General features: G+C 45.3%; 1 protein-coding gene across 1 annotated transcript in view; it reads left to right on the forward strand.

The window, feature by feature from the left end:
* LOC126162090 (toll-like receptor 2) overlaps nt 1-19,969 on the forward strand; it is a 104,022-nt gene that overhangs the window by 42,351 nt on the left and 41,702 nt on the right. Inside the window, exon 3 of the mRNA XM_049918368.1 lies at nt 9,749-10,259. Coding sequence (XP_049774325.1) covers nt 9,749-10,259 — 511 coding nt within the window. The remainder of the gene's footprint in view (nt 1-9,748; nt 10,260-19,969) is intronic.

A 19,969-nucleotide genomic window follows, 5' to 3' on the forward strand; every position in this document is an offset into this window, starting at 1 on the left:
GAATGGATAAATTACATTTAGCTGCGAGTATTAAGTCATGAATGTAGGGGACTGTGGTATAGGGATGTAGACAGTGTGACATGTGGTAGTTTGGATCAGTCTGGAGGGCATGTACGGATAGCCGAAACGCTTAAAGCGACTGTCTGCGGTGAGTGGGAAACCAGGTTAGACTCCTGGTTCGGCACAAAATTTCATGTCATTAATAAGTAATACATCAACACTGATCAGCCAGAACACTGTGACCACCTACCTGATATCCGGTATGTCCACCTTTGGCCCGGATAATAAGGGCGACGCGTCGCGGCACGGAAGCGATGAGGCCTTGGTAGGTCGCTGGAGGAAGTTGGCACCACATCTGCACGCAAGTCACTTAATTCCTGCAAATTCCCGGGAGGCGGGAGCGATGAGCTCTGAAGCCACATTCAATCACATACCACATGTGTTCTATCGGGTTCAGATCTGGCTGGTTGGGGGCCAACACATGAATTGGAACTCGCCACTGTGATCCTCGACCCACTCCATCACTCTCCTAGCTTTGTGACATGGTGCATTATCTTGTTGAAAAATGCCACTGTTCAAATGGTTCAAATGGCTCTAAGCAGTATGGGACTTAACGTCCGAGGTCATCAGTCCCCTATAACTTAGAACTACTTAACCCTAACTAAACCAAGGACATCACACACATCCATGCCCGAGGCAGGATTCGAACCTGCGACCGCAGCAGCAGCGCGGTTCCGGACTGAATCGCCTAGAACCGCTCGGCCACAGCGGCCGGCAATGCCACTTTCATCGGGAAACACGACCGTCATGAAGCGGCGTACGTCGTCTGCAACCATTGTACGATACTCATGGTACCTTGCACGAGCTCCACTGGACCCATGGAAGCTCACGTGATGTCCCCCAGAGCGTAATGGATTCGATGCCAGCATGTTTTCGTCCAGCAGTACAGGTGCAAAGAAGAGGTTCCCATGGAAGACGGCGGATTCGCACACTCCAATTGGCATGATGAAGAAGGAATCGGGATTCATCAGACCATACAACACTCTGCCACTGCACCAACGTCCAGGGCCGATGGTCAGGTGCCCATTTCAGTCGTAGTTGCTGATGTGATGTTACCATTGGCACACGCGTGGGTCGTCGGCTGCGGAGGTCCATTGTTGGGACTGTCCGGCGCACTGTGTGTTCAGACGCACTTGTACTCTACCCAGCATTAAAGTCTAATATATTACTATGAAAGCTAATACACTATTATGAAAGCTACAACCGAATATTCTTTGTGCTAAAACCGTTCCTTCTGAGCATAAGTTAAGGTTTATGAGCGGAAAATTTATGGAAAGTACTTTTATCCTTACTCACAGTATGGCTACTATATTACCTGTAAGAACCAAAATATGGTTACCTTACCTCAGCGCCAGTGTTCGAAAATTTTGAATCAATAATTTCTGAATGGCCAGCAGATGAAGCTCTCTTTGTTCAGAAACCGATGGTCGCCAGACTAAATAAATCCTCGTCTTCTAACATCCCTACTGAAGAAAGGAGTGAAGAATCGATGAAACAGGTTACAGAAGTGTTGGTTGCTTTATTGGTAGTGATGGAGCTCAGTGGAGTGAAACACCACCACCACAGTTCAGAAGTCGAGAACACAATATTATAAAAATTCCAACTGGTGCAGGAGATCGCAGTGTAACCGTCTCTCATAAAAATGCATATGATTACCTTGTTTTACATTAGAATGACAGTTACAGCAGATCGTGCATTGCATTACGCTGATAAATAAGATCGTAGCGTTTTTGTTTTGCATGTTGGTATTCCGGTTGCTAGTTATCTATCGATTGTCACTTTTTGCTTATAGGTTACTGTTGCTATCTCAGTTTACATACTGTCATTTTTCCATTTGGAGCTAGGGAGCGGGGCTGTGGACTCTAGGAAATGGACTGACAAGTGGAGAAATTGGAACATTTCCGATATATTCTTCCGTTTATAGCGACAGACGGAAATATTTGCATATATATGAGGATAATGCCATTGGACAGAGCACGGCAAGAATTTGATTTTCTCGTTTTAAGGAGTGACATTAGTGATCCTATATGTTCAGGAAGACCTCCGGGGGTTGATGAAAACCGTTTCAATGCATTAATCCATAATGTTTCACGATGTGTACTCGAGAACTGCCAAATGTGATGAACTGTGACTACTGTACCGTCGTGCGACTTCTGCATGTAATGGGGACGGTTCAAAAATCAGGTGTATGAGTACCATATGCTCTAAGCCAAAATCACAAAGTCAGCAGGTGGCAATATGTGCATTTCTGCTTGGTCGTCATCAACTGGCTCGTGAACAAACGACCATTGCAGTTCTGGCGGTGTTGTGTACTACGAATTGCTTCCCCAAGGTGTAACTATCACTGTTGACGTAAATTGGTTACAAATCGATATTTGTACAGATATCGACAGAAAACACAAAACTGTAAACTTTGGAGGCTGATTGATGAATGTGTGATCCCGCAACGCAACTTCACCGCACAGTTGGCAACGATAGTGAACAGGGGATATGTCGATACCGGGGCATAAAGCCTTTGCGAATTTCATACCATGTACTCAGCTGGACAGTAACTATGCCTCGCAGATAGGCGTGTGAACAGTATAAGCAGACGTCAGCATTTGAGCGAGGCAGTGTTATCGGGCTCAATGAAGCCGGTTGGAGTAATCGGCGAATCGCTCGACATATGAGTAGGTGCGATGTCACTATTCGATGATGTTGGCAGGAACGGGTGAACCGTCGCCGAAGACAGCGTCAAGAAGGAAGCGTTCGGTCGAGAGGGATGACAGAACGAGACGAACGAACAGTCGTCAGAGAGGCACTCAGAGCCCAGATTCATCATTATCGTTTATCCGAAGCGCAGTTGGTGCATCAGTGACCACAAGCACCGTCAACAGGCGGCTGACAGACAGGGTGCTCAGCTTACTGGGCCCTTGCTCTGTACGCCAATTCTCTCTTTAGTGGTGTTGCTCACATTCGGCCTGGAATCTCAGTGACTGGAGTAAAATTGTCTTCAGTGATGAGTTCCGTTTTGAAATGAGCCCCGACGACCAGCGAAGACATGCCTGGCGTCGCTCCAGACAGCAGTGGGATAAAAACGTGATTGACGACCGCCATTCGCTCCTGCAACCAGAAGTGATGGTCTGACGTACCATTTCATTTCACAGCAAGACCCCTTTGGTTGCCATCCGCGGCGCCCTTACAGCACAGCGGTACGTCGACGATATTCCACGCCCAGTTTTGTTGCCCTTCATGGCAAGCCAACCTGGCCTTAAATTTCAGGAAGATAACGCTCGCCCTCACACGGTGAGAGTTTCTACAGCTTCTATTCGTGTTTCCCAAATCCTAGATTGGCCAGAAACGACGCCAGTTCTCTCCCCAACGGAGAATGTTTGAAGCATTATGGACAGGGCCTTGCAACCACCTCGGGATTTCTACGATCTAACACACGTATTGGACAGCATTTGGCACGGTATCACTCAGGAGGCCATCCAACAAGTCTATCTGTCAGTGCCAAGCCGGATAACTGGTTGCATAAGGCACAGAGGTGGTCCAACGAATTATTGAGTTGGTCAATCTGTGAAGTTCTCTCTCTTGAATAAATGATCCAATTTTTCTGAAACTGTAATCATTTGTTTGTCTGTAGATGTACATCACATCTACCGATTTCCATCCCATTCGGATAATTGCTTCGTGATGCGTCGTTTTTTTTTCGTCTTAGAGTGTAATACCATGTTTCCATTGAGGAAATGCATGCCGTCATTGGACCCTTGATTACTGCTGATATTGAGAGAAACTGGCATGTGCTTCAGCAATCCTACCTGCTTAGCTACACCTTTAGTTAACAGACTAGCGAAGACACTTGATATTAAATGACCAACGAATCAGAAAGGCCAGAAGCAAGAGTGACAATATGGCAGCATTCCACTACATTTGGGAACTTCAGATAGGAAACTGTCGACGAAGCATACATCCCGATGAAACTTTAACAGCTACGTGAACAATTCCTCTGCTTCGGAGTCCTGTCCCAGAAAAGTAAGGAAATGCGGACTCAAAATATTTGGCTTTGCAATTCATTCACTTTATGTTCCAGTTTATACTGGAAAACTCCCTGATCAGACAAAAAGGTGTCGATTCTGCCACAGTAAAAACACTAAAAGCGACAGTGAGAGGAATCGCAACAACTACCACAATGGGTAATTTTTTTACATAGGTTTCGTTATTTGAAGTACTGCAGGATCATATTACAACAATAGGAACTCTAAGACAAACAAAACTGAAATTTTAGCAGAAATGGAGGCTTCCAACTCCAGAGAAGTTTTATCCCTATCATTTCGTTTCAAAGATAATTTGACAATTGTAAAGTTATGTGCCCAAAAAGAATAAAAGTGTCACAGTGCAAAGCTCACCGCATCTAAAGGACGTACAATGTTTTTCTACAAAAAAAACTAAATCAGGGGTTTGTGAGGATCCTATATCCTCCCACGTCGATGTATGTGTTACATTCATGACATTGTTTGCAAGCTTACTGCTTAGGACACCACAGATTGAGAATTATAAAGGCTGAACTAAAATAAAACTGACAAACTGCAGGGACTGATTCCTGACTGGGATTGGAGGATAAAGGTCCTCTGAACGTGTGTCTGAAAAATGGATGGTGTGCATGTAACGACAACAAAATCGTCCAGGACCACAGTACAGGGCTGCTTCACGCCCACGTCACAACAGATGTTCAGCGCCTACTAGATGCGCCAATATGAGTCCACTGCCTGCAGTCCCTCGACCGAAGTCCGCTCGTTCTCCCAATGTCAGTTTCAAGCTAAACTTTCAAAGTTCTCTTCATGCCCTTCAGTTTCTGCCATTGGCTGATTCGGGCTCTGCACATTCTTCTTTTAAGAAGAGTAATAGGGAGTTGACAGCAGAAGTCGGTCGTTGTCGGTGCTCAGCCCCGCTAGCTAAGATATTAGTTCTAATCACTCACCCAAGGTTCTTACGGTCATAAGATTTTAATGTGAAGCTATTAATGCTGTATTGTGCGATACAGGAAGCTTCTAAAACTGACTTTTGTTAGACTGGATTGGAACGAGTAATAACTTCTGTAATAAGTCTTAGAGTCTGTGATTCACCATTAACTGTTATCGGTTGAACCCGTCACTGTCAGATTCCTAAAATTACCAGCAAAAACGCAGATAATTGGATATTTGGAGGTGAAGAGGAGTGATGGAGCACTTTTTTGTCCACACCTCCTTCAGTCGTCATATCATACTGTGTGTCTCAAACCTTTTGGGTCAAATTGAAACAGGTGATAGTTGGTCCACAACCAATTCTATTGTGTTATGGACATAGAAAGCATACATCACATTACAACAATATAGCACATAGAAACTGTTCAAAGTGAGGAATGCCAGTCTCAATGCATGAAGTTCTGCCGCACTCTCTCAAATATCCCTGGTACCAGGAGACAGGCAGCTTGGACCCTAGCAAGTAGGACTTCATACGTTTCTAAGGGGTGTCATACACCAACGTCTTGATGTAGCCCCGGAGGAAAAACTCCAGAAGTGTGACACCCGGCAGTGGCCCTGGCCAAGGGACACTATCTCTCCTTCCAATGCAACGATGAGGGTAAGTGTTGTTCAGGTGCTCACTGACCTAACATCGGAGTGGGCTGGTACACTGTCGTGTTGAAATCACAATCCTTTCGCGGACAACAAGGCGTACAGTCTCCAAGAACTTTGGCAGCAAATCTCGCAGGAACACCGAGTAACGTGGAACAGTCAAACAGGCAGGCAGCAGGTAAGAGCCTAATACGTGATCTTGAAGGACGCCAGCCCATACATTGACAGAGAATCGTTGCTGATGGTCAACGATGTGAGTGGCGTGGGGATTGTCCTCACTCGAGACAGGGCTGACGTCCATTGAGACTGGTAGCCATCGCTTTGATCAGTTACTATGGACTACGTTGTTGTTAGGTGGTGTGAACTTTCTGTGTCCGTAACACAATGCAAACGGATTTCCGACCATTGGTTCCCTATCTCAATGTAATCGGTTGTGGATCCACTATCGCCTGCTTCAATTTGACCCAAAAGGTTTGAGACCAGTGACATGGATGTCGCATCGTGCAATGATCACCGAAGTCAAAGCACGTTCGCCAGCGTCAACATATGGTTAGTGAATGTGAAATATTCAGTGGTGTCTAGATTTCTCAGGAAATTTTGGACAGTGAACGGTTCTTTCGATTATAAGCTGGAAGGTGATAGTAAAAATTTAATCGACAATGGCCTGCCAGAGTGAGAACTGTGATTTAATTCTTGAGGACTGTTGATCAGGATAGTACTAACGGTGACGTTACTGATACTTCCCGGCAAATTAGAAATGTATGCTGGACCGAAACTCGCAGGAGGGACCTTTGCCGTTCGCGGGAAAATGCTCTGTCGTCTGAGCTACCAAAGCACGACTCACGACCAGCCTCACTGCTTTTTTTCTAACAGTACCTCATCTCCTACCTACCAAACTTCATAGAAGTTCTCCTATCATGACTAGCACTCCTGGAAGAAATGATACAGCGGACACGTGGCTTGATGTGCCAGGAAGCTTCATATCAGCGCACACTCTGCTGCAGAGTGAAAAATTCATTCTGGGAACATCCCCCATTCTGTGGTTAACCGTGTCTCCGTAATATCCTTTGTTCCATGAGTGCTAGTCTTCCAAGTTTCGCAAGAGAACTTTTGTGAAGTCTGGAAGGTAGGAGATGAGGTACAGGCAGAAGTAAGGCTGTGGGCATGGGTTGGGAATCGCACTTGGATAGCTCAGCCTGTAGAGCAGTTGCCGACGAAAGGTAAACGTTCCAAGCTCGAGTCTAGGTCTGGCACACAGGTTTAATTTACCAGGAAGGTTCATATCATCGCAAACCAGCTGCAGGGTGAAAAGTTCATTCTGGATGGATGTTATTAATGAATGGGAGCTAGTTAGCAGTGATCAAGCTATAGATGCAATTGAAAGTGGAAGTTCAGATTTGAACACAGGCTGCCTGATTGGAACTATAATTGTTCTTTGGAGGGGAACTTAAAAGTGTGATTAGATTTCACCTGAAATTTGGCTCGTCAGATTTGGTCAGCCGCCCGGGATTAGCCGAGCGGTCCAGGCGCTGCAGTCATGGACTGTGCGGCTGATCCCGGCGGAGGTTCGAGTCCTTCCCCGGGCATAGGTGTGTGAGTTTGTCCTTAGGATAATTTAGGTTAAGTAGTGTGTACGCTTAGGGACTGATGACCTTAGCAGTTAAGTCGCATAAGAGTTTACACACACACAAAAAAAAGATTTGGTATAGAGACCAAACACACGTCCCTGCAAAAGAGCTCAGTTTACGTTAATCTCAAGATCATAAAGTCCTAGCAGACCACGTAGCCGTGTTCTAATTAAATTCAAGTAGCTGGAGTTGGATTTCACCAATGAAACTAGGTGACACAAAAACTGCTGTTGTTCATGTAGTAGCTGTAGTTTATCAGTGACACCAATTATCTCTGCCACTTCAGCAGCAGTCAGTTTCCCGGCCAAACTGAAAATCTCGCTCAAAATTTGCGAAAAAGTGTCCTAACTGTTCCTGTATCCGTCTACACAACCTTACTGCTCGAGCACAACGCCACTTGCGTAAATATATCCTGGCGAGATGAACGCAGTGAACGCTCAAACGTCTAACAGTTCACCATACGGAAATCTTCGAGACTGCGGTATACTCTCGAAAGAAAGCAAAGTTCAGAACTAACATAGTTCTTACAATCAGATACGTCTGGATTCTCCTGAGCCACCGACGTAAGTCTCCTGATCCTTTCAGTATCAGTTCCGCGCAAAACTTTCAATATCCCCTCCATCCTGTTCAGTATGCCTGCCACTGGCTGACTGCCTCTGTGTCTTATCCAACACGTTATTTTGTCATAGTGCCAAGCAATAAAAAATGCTTCACATGCCTCTGAGCACTATGGGTCTTAACATCTGAGGTCATCAGTCCCATAGAACTTTACTTAAACCTAACTAACCTAAGGACATCACACACATCCATGACCGAGGCAGGATTCGGACCTGGGACTGTAGTGGTCGCGCGATTCCGCCAAGCAATAAGATAAAAAATTGTACAACTGTGTACCAATTGGCCAACCTTAACAACTGCAACTAAACAAATGTTAGAATAAAACACACTGAAATACTAGTTTTAGTAATACCAGACACTACATACACTGCCAGAAAAAAAGTTAGTACACCTGTTAAGACGACGTTGATTTTCATCTGATGGCAGCATATGCCACCTGGGGTATAATAGATGCACTGATAATGGTTTCATAGTCGTCCGTCTGAGAGCGTAGTGGCTTAGCTACCAGAGGACCAGCTGCGTCTACCCTTTGATAGTGCCGGCCGCGGTGGTCTAGCGGTTCTAGGCGCGCTGTCCGGAAGCGCGCGACTGCTACGGTCGCAGGTTCGAATCCTGCCTCGGGCATGGATGTGTGTGATGTCCTTAGGTTAGTTAGGTTTAAGTAGTTCTAAGTTCTAGGGGACTGATGACCACAGATGTTAAGTCCCATAGTGCTCAGAGCCATTTGAACCATTTGAACTTTGATAGTGAATGCTCACAGACAGAAGGCTGAGTGTGGTGCAAATGTGTGAAACAAGCGGGCAACCATGCCACGGAGACTCACTTTTGATTCCTGCAGCCAATTGAACCATTTTGAAAGAGTTTAAACTGTGGCCTTCCGGGTGACGGGACGGTTCTTCCAGAGAATTGCCACACAAGTTGGACGTGTTGCGTCAGTTCCGCAACGATGCTGGTGTCAGTGATCATGTGAAACTCTCACACCCATGTACGCGGTTCTGGATATCCACGTGAGCCACCCAGGATCATCGTATAGTAAGACAGAAGTGGCAGATCGTACAGCTACCATAATACAGATAAGAGGGCTTATGAGCCCAGACGTGTCAGCACGAATTGTTGTGAACCATTTTATTAGTAGCGGGACTACGGGTACGCAAACCTCTAGCCCATCTTCCACAAGCATCGACGTGCAGGGCTCGACTAGTGCCGTCAGAGGATCACTTGGAAGATAGAATGCCACGACGTGGTCTTCAGCAACGAAAGGAGAATCTGCCTGCAAGCATGTGATTGGCGTTTGTCCGTACGCCGTACGTCGTAAGCCTGGTGAGTCCATTCGTCCAAGACACTACAAACACGTGTGGACGCGCGTTATCGTGGACCCGACTCACTCCCTCCGTGAGGAGGTCAGGCCGTTTGCTCTTGATGAACTTGGGTGGGTTACGCAGTGTCTCACGGTTCCCGTCACATGGTTTTTCCGTGCTCGAGGAACTGGATGAGTATCAGACCTCGGATGTAGAAAAAGACGGCGAGCATCACCTTGCCTGCTGAGTGCCTCGTTCCAGTTCTCTTTGCCTAGGCATCATGCGACGACACTAGGTCCGTCGCTGCGGTGCACCAGTGCTGCAACGGCGTTCGCACCAGCCGCGCTTCGCAGCCCAAACTCAAACTGCGGATGCGCGAGCAGGCAGCCCTATTCGTCGTGGGGGTTCCTGTCACTGCCGCAAGCCGCTGTCACACCGTGGACAACCGCATCTTTACGCATTTGCTTTATAAACGTTGTGCTTTCTTTGCCTCTGCAGCGTGCAGTTTACGCCACTCTTAACTGACGCGGTGTACGGTGGTGCGTTACAGATGCTGACGTTCGGATGCCCGTTCTGGAAACGCTGTCGCTGCGCTACGCTGGGCTGGAGGCGGTGCCCCCGGCCGTGGCGGGTATGAAGCTCCTGGAGACGCTGGAGCTGTCCGGTTCGCGGCTGGGCCGGCTGGCGGGGCAGCTGCCACCGATGCCGAAACTCATCGACCTGGCTCTGGACGACGCGGGCCTCTGCTGTCTAGACGAGGACCACGAGGCTTTCACAGGCCTTCCGCAGCTCGAGTTCCTCACTGTCGAGAATAACGCGCTCACCACTCTGGGTTCGGCGCTGAGCCAACTTCACAATCTCGAATTCCTCGTCGCTTCAAATAATTCGCTCACTGACTACCCGCAGCTGGACATTCGCAAGCCTGCAATCCTCGCATTCGAGCACAATCGATTGCAAACCTTACCGGACTGTGCCAGTCTCAGTCGTAACGACAGTATATTGGATCTGGACATCAGTAACAATCAGATCAGCTCTTGGGATGGTCGTGACGACATGCTTAGGTAATCAGATGCAAAACAGTTAAGATTATTAAAAATGTATCATATTACATTTTGGGCACAAAAATGTGTTTTTACTATGCTCATATCTGATGCATAATAACAGGAATCAAATATGTACTGCAGTCTTCTTATGAAAACCTTTTCTTTGCTTGCCAAGACCGCTATATTAACGCATTAGTGGATTACTAGTTTCGGCATTCTACAGGGCGAGTCAGAAAGGGCTTTACGATTTGAAATGATATAGAAATTTATGGAGATAACTTAGAGAATCGGTAGATGTGTCATTTCGTAGCAAACAACCTCAAGTTTCATATAAAAGTGTCATTTTGAATCGATGTGACTACCATTTGTGATGCGGCAAACATCCCACCGATAGTCAATTTCTTCCAACATTCCTTGCAACAAATAGGGCGTAATTTATGCAATCGCAGCGTAGATCCGATTTTTCAGGTCGGCCAAATTGTTTGGCAGGGGGGAAACATTCATAAGATCTTTAATGAAAGCCCAGAGTAGGAAATCCAGTGATGTCAAGTCAGGGAAGCAAGGTGACCATGCGACTGGCCCACAGACATGGGAAGCGTTTATTGAGGATACCTCGAACTTCCGTGAGGAAACGAGGTGGTGCACCATGTTGCTGGTAGTAAACCACCCATTTCAATCATCTTCATCGATCTGTGGAATTACAAAGTTTTAAAGCATATCCAGATACACAATACTAGTGACAGTTTACTCCATGAAGAAGAAAGGGCCGTACACGTTCACTTTGCAACGTGCACATAACACCTTGACTCTGGGGTTGTCACGAACGTGTTCCAGGGTTGCGCGTAGATTTTCGCTCCCCCATGTTTTGCAGGTGTGGGTGATACGAAATGTTTGACTCATCGCTGAAGATTGTTGCGTTCAGGAACGTCTAGTCGTTCTCTGTCTGATGCAATGTTTCCGCACAGAATTCTCCATGAGCAATCTTATGTGCATCCTATGTGCTGTGCCATTGTGAATCTGCATGGTTTTAAGTATAAACGTCTACGCAGTACGTGCCAAGCAGTCTTTTGTGGAGCCGGCCGGTGTGGCCCAACGGTTCTAAGCGCTTCAGTCCGGAACTACGCTCCTGCTACAGTCGCAGGTTCGAATCCTGTCTCGGGCATGGATGTGTGTGATGTCCTTAGGTTAGTTAGGTTTAAGTAGTTCTAAGTTCTAGGGGACTGATGACCTCAGATGTTAAGTCCCATGGTGCTCAGAGCCATTTGAACCATTTCATTTGAGGAATGCCAGTCTCGCGAGACCCACGTCGCGCTGATTTTTGTGGACTGCGTGCTAAACTCTCCCTAACCTGTTCGAAATCATCACCAACATGAGGGCAGGTGATTTATCACGTCGTGGTGAACAACACGTCTCAACTAAGTTGTGCCAAGTTTCTATTGTAGGCCTACATGGAGGTTCTTCAGCGTGTTCGGTCCGAAATTTACGTCGAACAGTTGTTGGAGAGTTCATTTCACGACACCAAAACACACAGCTCTGCACCAGTGAAAGTAGTATTTTTAACTGTGCACTACACTGGCGCTCATGGTGGCGCAGTGAGGTACTGATGTACTAAGTGAACCAAACTTGAGGTTGTTTGATACAAACTTACACATTACCGATTCTGTAAGTTATCTCAATAAATTTCTGTATCATTCCACATTTGTAAATTGCTTCTTGACTCACCCTGTAAATTGCCATCTTCTGGTTAATAAAAATGGTCAGTGGTAGTACCATCATACGTACAATGATTTACACCACTCTGTCACAATAAGAACGTAGAATGTGCACAAGAAATTCGACTCAGTACAGTATGATTAAGTGTCTGGCGTATTATTGTGATGCTTCGACTTTCTTGTGCACATTGTTCGTTGCTATTGTGACAGAGTGGAGTAAATCATTGTGTGATGTAACTATCACTGCCCGGTTTTATGGATATGAAGATGGCAATCTATATCGCCGAAACTGATAACCGAGTATTGTGCTAAATCTTTGGCAAATAAACAATAGGTTTTCATAAGAAAAATACAGTACAAATTTATAGCTCGCCTCCTGCAAACAAAGAAATCAAATGAAATTTTTATCTGAAGAAGATTTTGTTCATATTGCTTTTTAAACTAACTATGTTTCATGTACGTTACTTAAACGGATAACTGAAATACAGTCTTGCAAATTATCACCAACAGAAATTCATCGAAAAAGCTAGAGAAGGTTGTGAATTGGACGATGTTACCAAACGACGATCGTCAGTGAAAGGTGTGTGAAAAAACAGATATCGTAGGCCCTTCCGATGAAAGAGTCCGCTTCATATAATATGACTAACTAGCTTTGTCAAAGCTTTACGCAAACTAGTTGTCGCATTTGGTGAAACCCACTAGAAAGTAGACGCGCATAAGAGTTTCTCAGCAATGATCAGACTGTTTAAATAGACTTCACTTGAAACTTCCGGGCCGATGGGCCGTGGTCGACATGTAAAACTTTCTCCTAACGTTTCATCTCCGACTGCGGGAAGCATCTTCAGAGGTAAAGTGGCGAATTGCAACCAGAACTTGAGGGAGCGCCGAATGTATGGACAGTTTAGAGGGCACCACAGTCCACAATATGACGTCGGCTACGAGATTATCTCTAGTAATGCCAACATTCTCGATTGAAAGCAATCGATCATCACTCTTACGGTGCTACGTTGACACCCAAATTTTATCTAATTTAACACTTTCCCCTTTTCTGTTGAAATTATTACGGATTTTATTAATCTCAATAGCATCTCCATAAATGTGCGCTTTATAATGCGATGTTTTCGATATGTCGATCGTCTCATTGAACTTTATTTCATGATCACCCTCTTGCTAAGCACGTACCGCTACGGCTGAGTTATCGGTATGTCCCAGGCGGCAGCTCCCCTTGTATTTAACCAAACAGGTGTTAACACTTCTTTTCGTTGTATGTATCAGTCTAAACCAGCCCAGAACTACAAGGAATACTATTACACCCGGTGTAGCCAATGGATTTAGTATATCTTTTGGCGCTCTTAAACTTTCTTTTATCTTCCTGATGGGTCTGAGGACAGTTTCCACGCCATTTTGCTCAAAACTTTCCCAGTGCGATCTGTTATCTTACTAATGAACGGAAGGGAAACTTTCCCTCGGGCGGCCGTTGCTTCTCTTTGATACAGATTCTCTCCCTTGGGCGAAATGCTCGATTTATCTCCTTGTTAGAATAACCATTCTTTTCGAATGTCGGCCGTACATCTTTGACCTTATAAGTAGGTTCACAAATTCTGTATGCTCTGTCTACCAAGGTTTTAATCGCACCTTTTTTTGTCTGGGGTTCTGGTTGGAATTAGATAAAATTTGGGTGTCAACGTTGCACCATAAAAATGACGATCGATTACTTTCAATTACGATTGTTGACACTACCAGAGATAATCTCGTAGCCGATGTCATGTGATGAACTGTAGTGCCCTCTACACCGCCTATATATTTTGCCCTCCCTCGAGTTCTGGTTGCAGTTCGACGCTTCCCTGGTGATTTCTCCCGCAGTTGGGAGATGAAACGTTATGAGAAAGATTTTTACGTCGACCACGGCCTATCAGCCGGGAAGTTTCAAATGAAGTCAGTACTGGCCGTGCAAGCCTACGTTGTACGTTTAAATAGAATCGGACGAAATTTGTGTGCTGATTTATTACTGTAGCTTCTACATCTATCTTTGCATCTACACTTAGCAAGATGTAAGGCGGAGGGTACTTCGGATACCACTTTTTCCCCCTTTGCTTTCCCATGCACGACGGCGCTTGGGAAGAATGACTGACGGTAAATCTCCGCATGAAGTTTAGTTTCTCTTCATTTTCTCGTTCTGGCCATTTCACGAGACGTATGTGGGAGAAAGTAATATATTACCCAATCTTTCCGGTAAAGCACTTTTTCGGAAGTTTAACACTAAACCTCTTCGTGATGCATAACGACTCTCCTGTAGCGCCTGCCACTGTAGTTTGTTGAGCATCTCCGTAACGCTTTCACGCCGAGTTCACGATCCCGAGATGAAACGCGCCGTTTGTCATTGAATCTTCTCTACATCCGCACGCTAGAAAATAAGCAGCAAGCAAGACACTGGGTGGAAGCCATTTTCTCTACAGAAATAAAATGGTGAAGCCAGTGTCTTTGATGGAAAGGTGTGTTCTGAAATGAAAATTGTGTTCTCCTTACTGATAACCCTTCACTGGATGAAAAAAAATACCTGTCGGATATTACATAAGTCTGATGGAACATGTGGATGAAAGAACTACGAGAGGAGTCCAGGAATGCTAAAGAAAAATAAATCATTTTTGATTATAGCATTGCGTTTCCAGTCAAATAGGTTTAAGCATTGGGAAAACTGTAATATTATGTCACATTTACAAACTGTTGTTTTAGCCTCTCATGAAAAACAAAAATATCTTTCCCACCCCACAAATAATCAGAACAACCATTCAGGTGGATGAAACAGTCATTAAAGTATGGGCTGTATGGATCCCCACTCTCGGTTACTTCCTATTGTAGATGCAGCCCGCTCTCCAGGAGCACAAAGTTAGACCCCTCACCACACATGTAATTGAGGGTGAGTCTAGGAGCGCTCACTGCGCTGGGGAAGTAGGGTTAACTCGTAAAAAAGCGCGAATGTGTCAAGATGATTTGATTTAAATGTGTTTGAAACTGCCAGATTAGTTTAAAAGCTAGTTGCGTTATTTTAAATCTCTAACTCTGCCCACAACAAATTCGCTTTTTTTGTGCAACGATAGGAGCAGTTTTGAGTCTGGTTCCCAACTTTTACTCTACCACAGTTTTGCGTTAGACAGCCATAGCTTGGCAACCGATGTAGATCTTGTTGACTCGGGCAACGACTATTCCGGTATATATTTTTTATTGTCTTTTGAACCAGGTTGCTTATACCGTGTCAACGGATAAAGCTTTCACAGAATTAGAGGAGGGCCATGAATTACATCTACTTTTCTACCTTCCTACAAAATCTGAATCGATTCGCACAAGTTTGAAATCATAAGTGTCGCGCGTAAAACACGCCACCTACGTTTCTGAAAGTGAATTTGAATTTTGAGTTCTATTGTTACAATGTATTTTATATTTATATGATGCACTTTAAACCGTTTCCGCGCATTCAGTTCACTTAAGAATGAATTTTACGTTCTAAATTTTTCTTGTCTTTAAACCATCTATTGTATAAAAAAAAATTCGCTTTGACTTTGTCTGTTTATCTACTCTCATTCAGAGATTGAACAGGTTTGTACAAGTTTAAAGTTAGAAGTTGCGCGCTTCAAGAATGTCAGACAAAAACAAGTCTTTCGCACGAAAAACCCAAACGAGGCAAGATTTTTTCAAATGGGGAAGACTTTTCTTAGTCCAAGGTCCCATACTCCGTGTACCCAGTTTTAATCATCAATCTATCTCCAGTCTGGAATTATTTAAGGGTGACTGTTTTTGCATGTAAATTCCGAACGGTGCATACACAAATGGCGGCGGCATTAGCTGAGCATTATTTTCAGACTAATTAAAATCTTCCGCGAAGGCAATTAATCGATTCGCACAATTCGCCTGTGCTCCAGCTCCTGTTGGAACTACGCTCGGCCTTTTCAGACATATTTTTGTTACGGGTAACCTTTGTTTATCACAAATGAAGCACATACTCTACATAAAGTTTGATGTATATTTCTGTCCAAAATAAACAATCATACAGTACTATGATGCCTTCATAGGTTTACTCATTTATCCAGCTGCATCTCACGCTCCAACCAGGTTACTGTGTCGGCTGCTAAGCCAGACTAGGATCGAATTTGTACAAGAGATTAAGGTCTGTACACCGAGAAACCAATGTATGGTTTTCCGATGGTTTCCTACCGTTAGTTAGGCAAATACCGTCTGAATGTCAAACGCCGCCTAATGAAACGTGATACACAAACACTTAAATTACAGATCAAATTTTATGTGATCTGCAGACAGATAGCACACGTGATCTCCTTCCCTCATCTTAGGTGACAGGAAGGACATCCAGCCATAAATTTAAATAAATAACCATGGCCAAATCATGAAACAGGAACTTAGTCCCGCAAGGAAGTAGATAAATACATGCAACAACTACTCCCACAAACTCTATGACTAAAATTATTCCACAGATCAACTATAACTTCATCTGACTGCTAAACATAGCGAGGTTTGGCTGGGTACACGCAATTAAGGAAAACTATCAAAACCTATTTAATATTTCATTGTAATCCAAGCACCTGCATTTTCACTCTTAAAACAGACACAGTAGCAGCTGGACTACAAAAGCGTGCAGACAGATTAGTGTACGAATTCGCTGGGGCAAGAGTTCGCAGTTGTGTCAGAGATAAGGTCCTACACCTTCATTATCCGTACAGTCCTCACCTCATCGTTCGTTATACTGTATACAGTAACAAAATCACATCCAAATCCTGAGAAAATCAATTTTCTTTTTGGGAATCAGTTTTCTGAGAAGCTATGAGCAATTTTCGTTTTAAAGAAGAAGATGACCCTGTTTTGTTTATCTCTCCTCCTTTCGATTTCCCTTCTCCTCTTAGCCATCTTTTTCTGTTCAAGATCATTGTCCAACGGTGATGAGGAGAAGATTTCCGATTTTTGGCCCCCCACTTGTTTCTGTCAAGTGACTGGCTCAGCGCATGTTTGAAATGGTTGTGGTCGCTTGCGACAGACTTTTAGCCATCTCCCAGAGGTTGTTACGTTTCCTTCGCTTGACCACAATCTTCAGTCCCGTCATTATCCTTGGTGATCTGAATTACAGCTTCTTCTCTTGCTGTTGCATGAGCAGGAACAAATTCCTACGCCGAATAAACGTTAGGAGTGTATCGGCATGTATCTACACACACCATAAGCAGTTTTGCATCACCCCGCTTCCCAAAGCTCCTAAATATAGAGGTTGATTGTGGATACTGTATCACAGACACAGTCCCTTTGACTGTTCAGAAATGTCACTAAACCCGCCCAAAGATGTAAACAACCATGCATGAGCAGCGCCCATTAGATGGAAGGGGCTCGACACCCGATCAGTTTCAGTCATTCCACCAGGAAGGAGGTACACAGCTCGTGTTGTCTGTAGTTCAACCATACCTAGACGGTCAATACCGCGGTTCGATAGCGTCCGCATTGTTACTTTGTGCCAAGCTCTGAACAAGGGAAGTGTACAGGCGCCTCGGAGTGAACCAAAGCGATGTTGTTCGGACATGGAGGAGATACAGAGAGGCAGGAACTGTCGATCACATGCCTCGCTCAGGCCGCCCAACGGCTATTACTGTAGTGGATGAGCGCTACCTACGGATAATGGCTCGGAGGAACCCTGACAGCAACGTCACCATTTTGAATAATGCTTTTCGTGCAGCCACAGGACGTCGTGTTAAGACTCAAACTTTGGGCAATAGGCTGCATGATGCGCAACTTCACTCCCGACGTCCATGGCGAGGTCCATCTATGCAACCACGACACCATACAGCACGGTACAGATGGGCCCAACAACATTCCGAATGGACCGCTCAGGATTGGCATCACGTTCTCTTCACCGATGTGTGTCGCATATGCCTTCAACCAGACAATCGTCGGAGACGTGTTTGGAGGCAACCCGGTCAGGCTGAACGCATTAGACACACTGTCCAGCGAGTGCAGCAAGGTGGAGGTTTCCTGCTGTTTTGGGGTGGCATTATGTGGGGCTGTACGATATGTGAATGCCATCCTCCGAGCGATAGTTCAACCATATCGGCAACATATTAGCGAGGCATTCGGCTTCATGGACGACAATTCGGCCACCATCGTGCACATCCTGTGAATGACTTCCTTCAGGATAAAGACATCGCTCGACTAGAGTGGCCAGCATGTTCTCCAGACATGAACCCTATCGAACATGCCTGGGAAAGATTGAAAAGGGCTGTTTATGGACGACGTGATCCATCAACCACTCTGAGGGATCTCCGAATCGCCGTTGAAGAGTGGGACAATCTGGACCAACAGTGCGTTGATGAAATTGTGGATAGTATGCTATGACGAATGGAGGCATCCATCAAGAGGACGTGCTACTGGGTATTAGAGGTACCGGCGTGTACAGCAGTCTGGACCACCAACTCTGAACGTCTCGCTTATGGTGGTACAACATGCAATGTGTGGTTTTCATGAGCAATAAAAAGGGCGGAAATGATGTTTATGTTGATCTCTATTCAAATTTTCTATACAGGTTCCGGAACTCTCGGAACCGAGGTGATACAAAACTTTTTTGACGTGTGTATTGCTAGAAAAACACATCTCGGCTTCTTCCTGACGTGAATACGGAACCATTTTGCTGCTTACAGTACGCTGAGTCAATCACCTCAGCCCGCAACATACAAGGAACACACAGCAGGTGGTCAGAGGAACTGTCATTCGTCATCGCCATGTACTGTGGCAACGATGTATTTCCGGACAGATGTTCACAGAACTTTTTTCCTCGATTTCCAGTCGGGAATCTGTCCCTGTAGTTTGTGGGTTTTATTAATGTTCACCCTGTGTATATACAAATCTGTGAATTGGCACACTACAAATTGTTGGAACTAATGACAAATGTGTGATACATTACTGGCCATTAAAATTGCTACACCAAGAAGAAATGCAGATGATAAATGGGTATTCATTGGACAAATATATTATACTAGAACTGACATGTGATTACATTTTCACGCAATTTGGGTTCATAGATCCTGAGAAATCAGTACCCAGAACAACCACCTCTGGCCGTAATAATGGCCTTGATACGCCTGGGCATTGAGTTAAACAGAGCTTGGTTGGTGTGTACAGGTACAGCTGCCCATGCAGCTTCAACACGATACCACAGTTCATCAAGAGTAGTGACGAGCCAGTTGCTCGGTCACCACTGACCAGACTTTTTCAATTGGTGAGAGATCTGGAGAATGTGCTGACCGTGACAGCAGTCGAACATTTTCTGTATCCAGAAAGACCCGTACAGGACCTGCAACATGCGGTCGTGCATTATCCTACTGAAATGTAGGGTTTCGCAGGGATCGAATGAAGGGTAGAGCCACGGGTCGTAACACATCTGAAATGTTATGTCCACTATTCAAAGTGCCGTGAATGCGAACAAGAGGTGACCGAGACGTGTAACCAATGGCACCCCATACCATCACGCCGGGTGACACGCTTCCAATGTGCGTTCGCCGCGATGTCGCTAAACACGGATGCGACCATCACGATGCTGTAAACAGAACCCGGATTCATCCGAAAAAATGACGTTTTGGCATTCGTGCACCCAGGTTCGTCGTCGAGTACACCATCGCAGGCGCTCCTGTCTGTGATGCAGCGTCAAGGGTAACCCCAGCCACGGTCTCCGAGCTGGTAGTCCATGCTGCTGCAACCGTCGTCCAACTGTTCGTGCAGATGGTTGTTGTCTTGCAAACGTCCCCATCTGTTGATTCAGGGATCGAGACGTGGCTGCACGATCCGTTACAGCCATGCGGATAAGATGGCTGTCATCTCGACAGCTAGTGATACGAGGCCGTTGGGATCCAGCACGGCGTTCCGTATTACTCTCCTGAACCCACTGATTCCATATTCTGCTAACAGTCATTGGATCTCGACCGACGCGAGCAGCAATGTCGCGATTCGATAAACCGCAATCGCGATAGGCTACAA

Source organism: Schistocerca cancellata, chromosome 2 (genome assembly GCF_023864275.1).
Source record: "Schistocerca cancellata isolate TAMUIC-IGC-003103 chromosome 2, iqSchCanc2.1, whole genome shotgun sequence".
Taxonomy (NCBI): domain Eukaryota; kingdom Metazoa; phylum Arthropoda; class Insecta; order Orthoptera; family Acrididae; genus Schistocerca; species Schistocerca cancellata.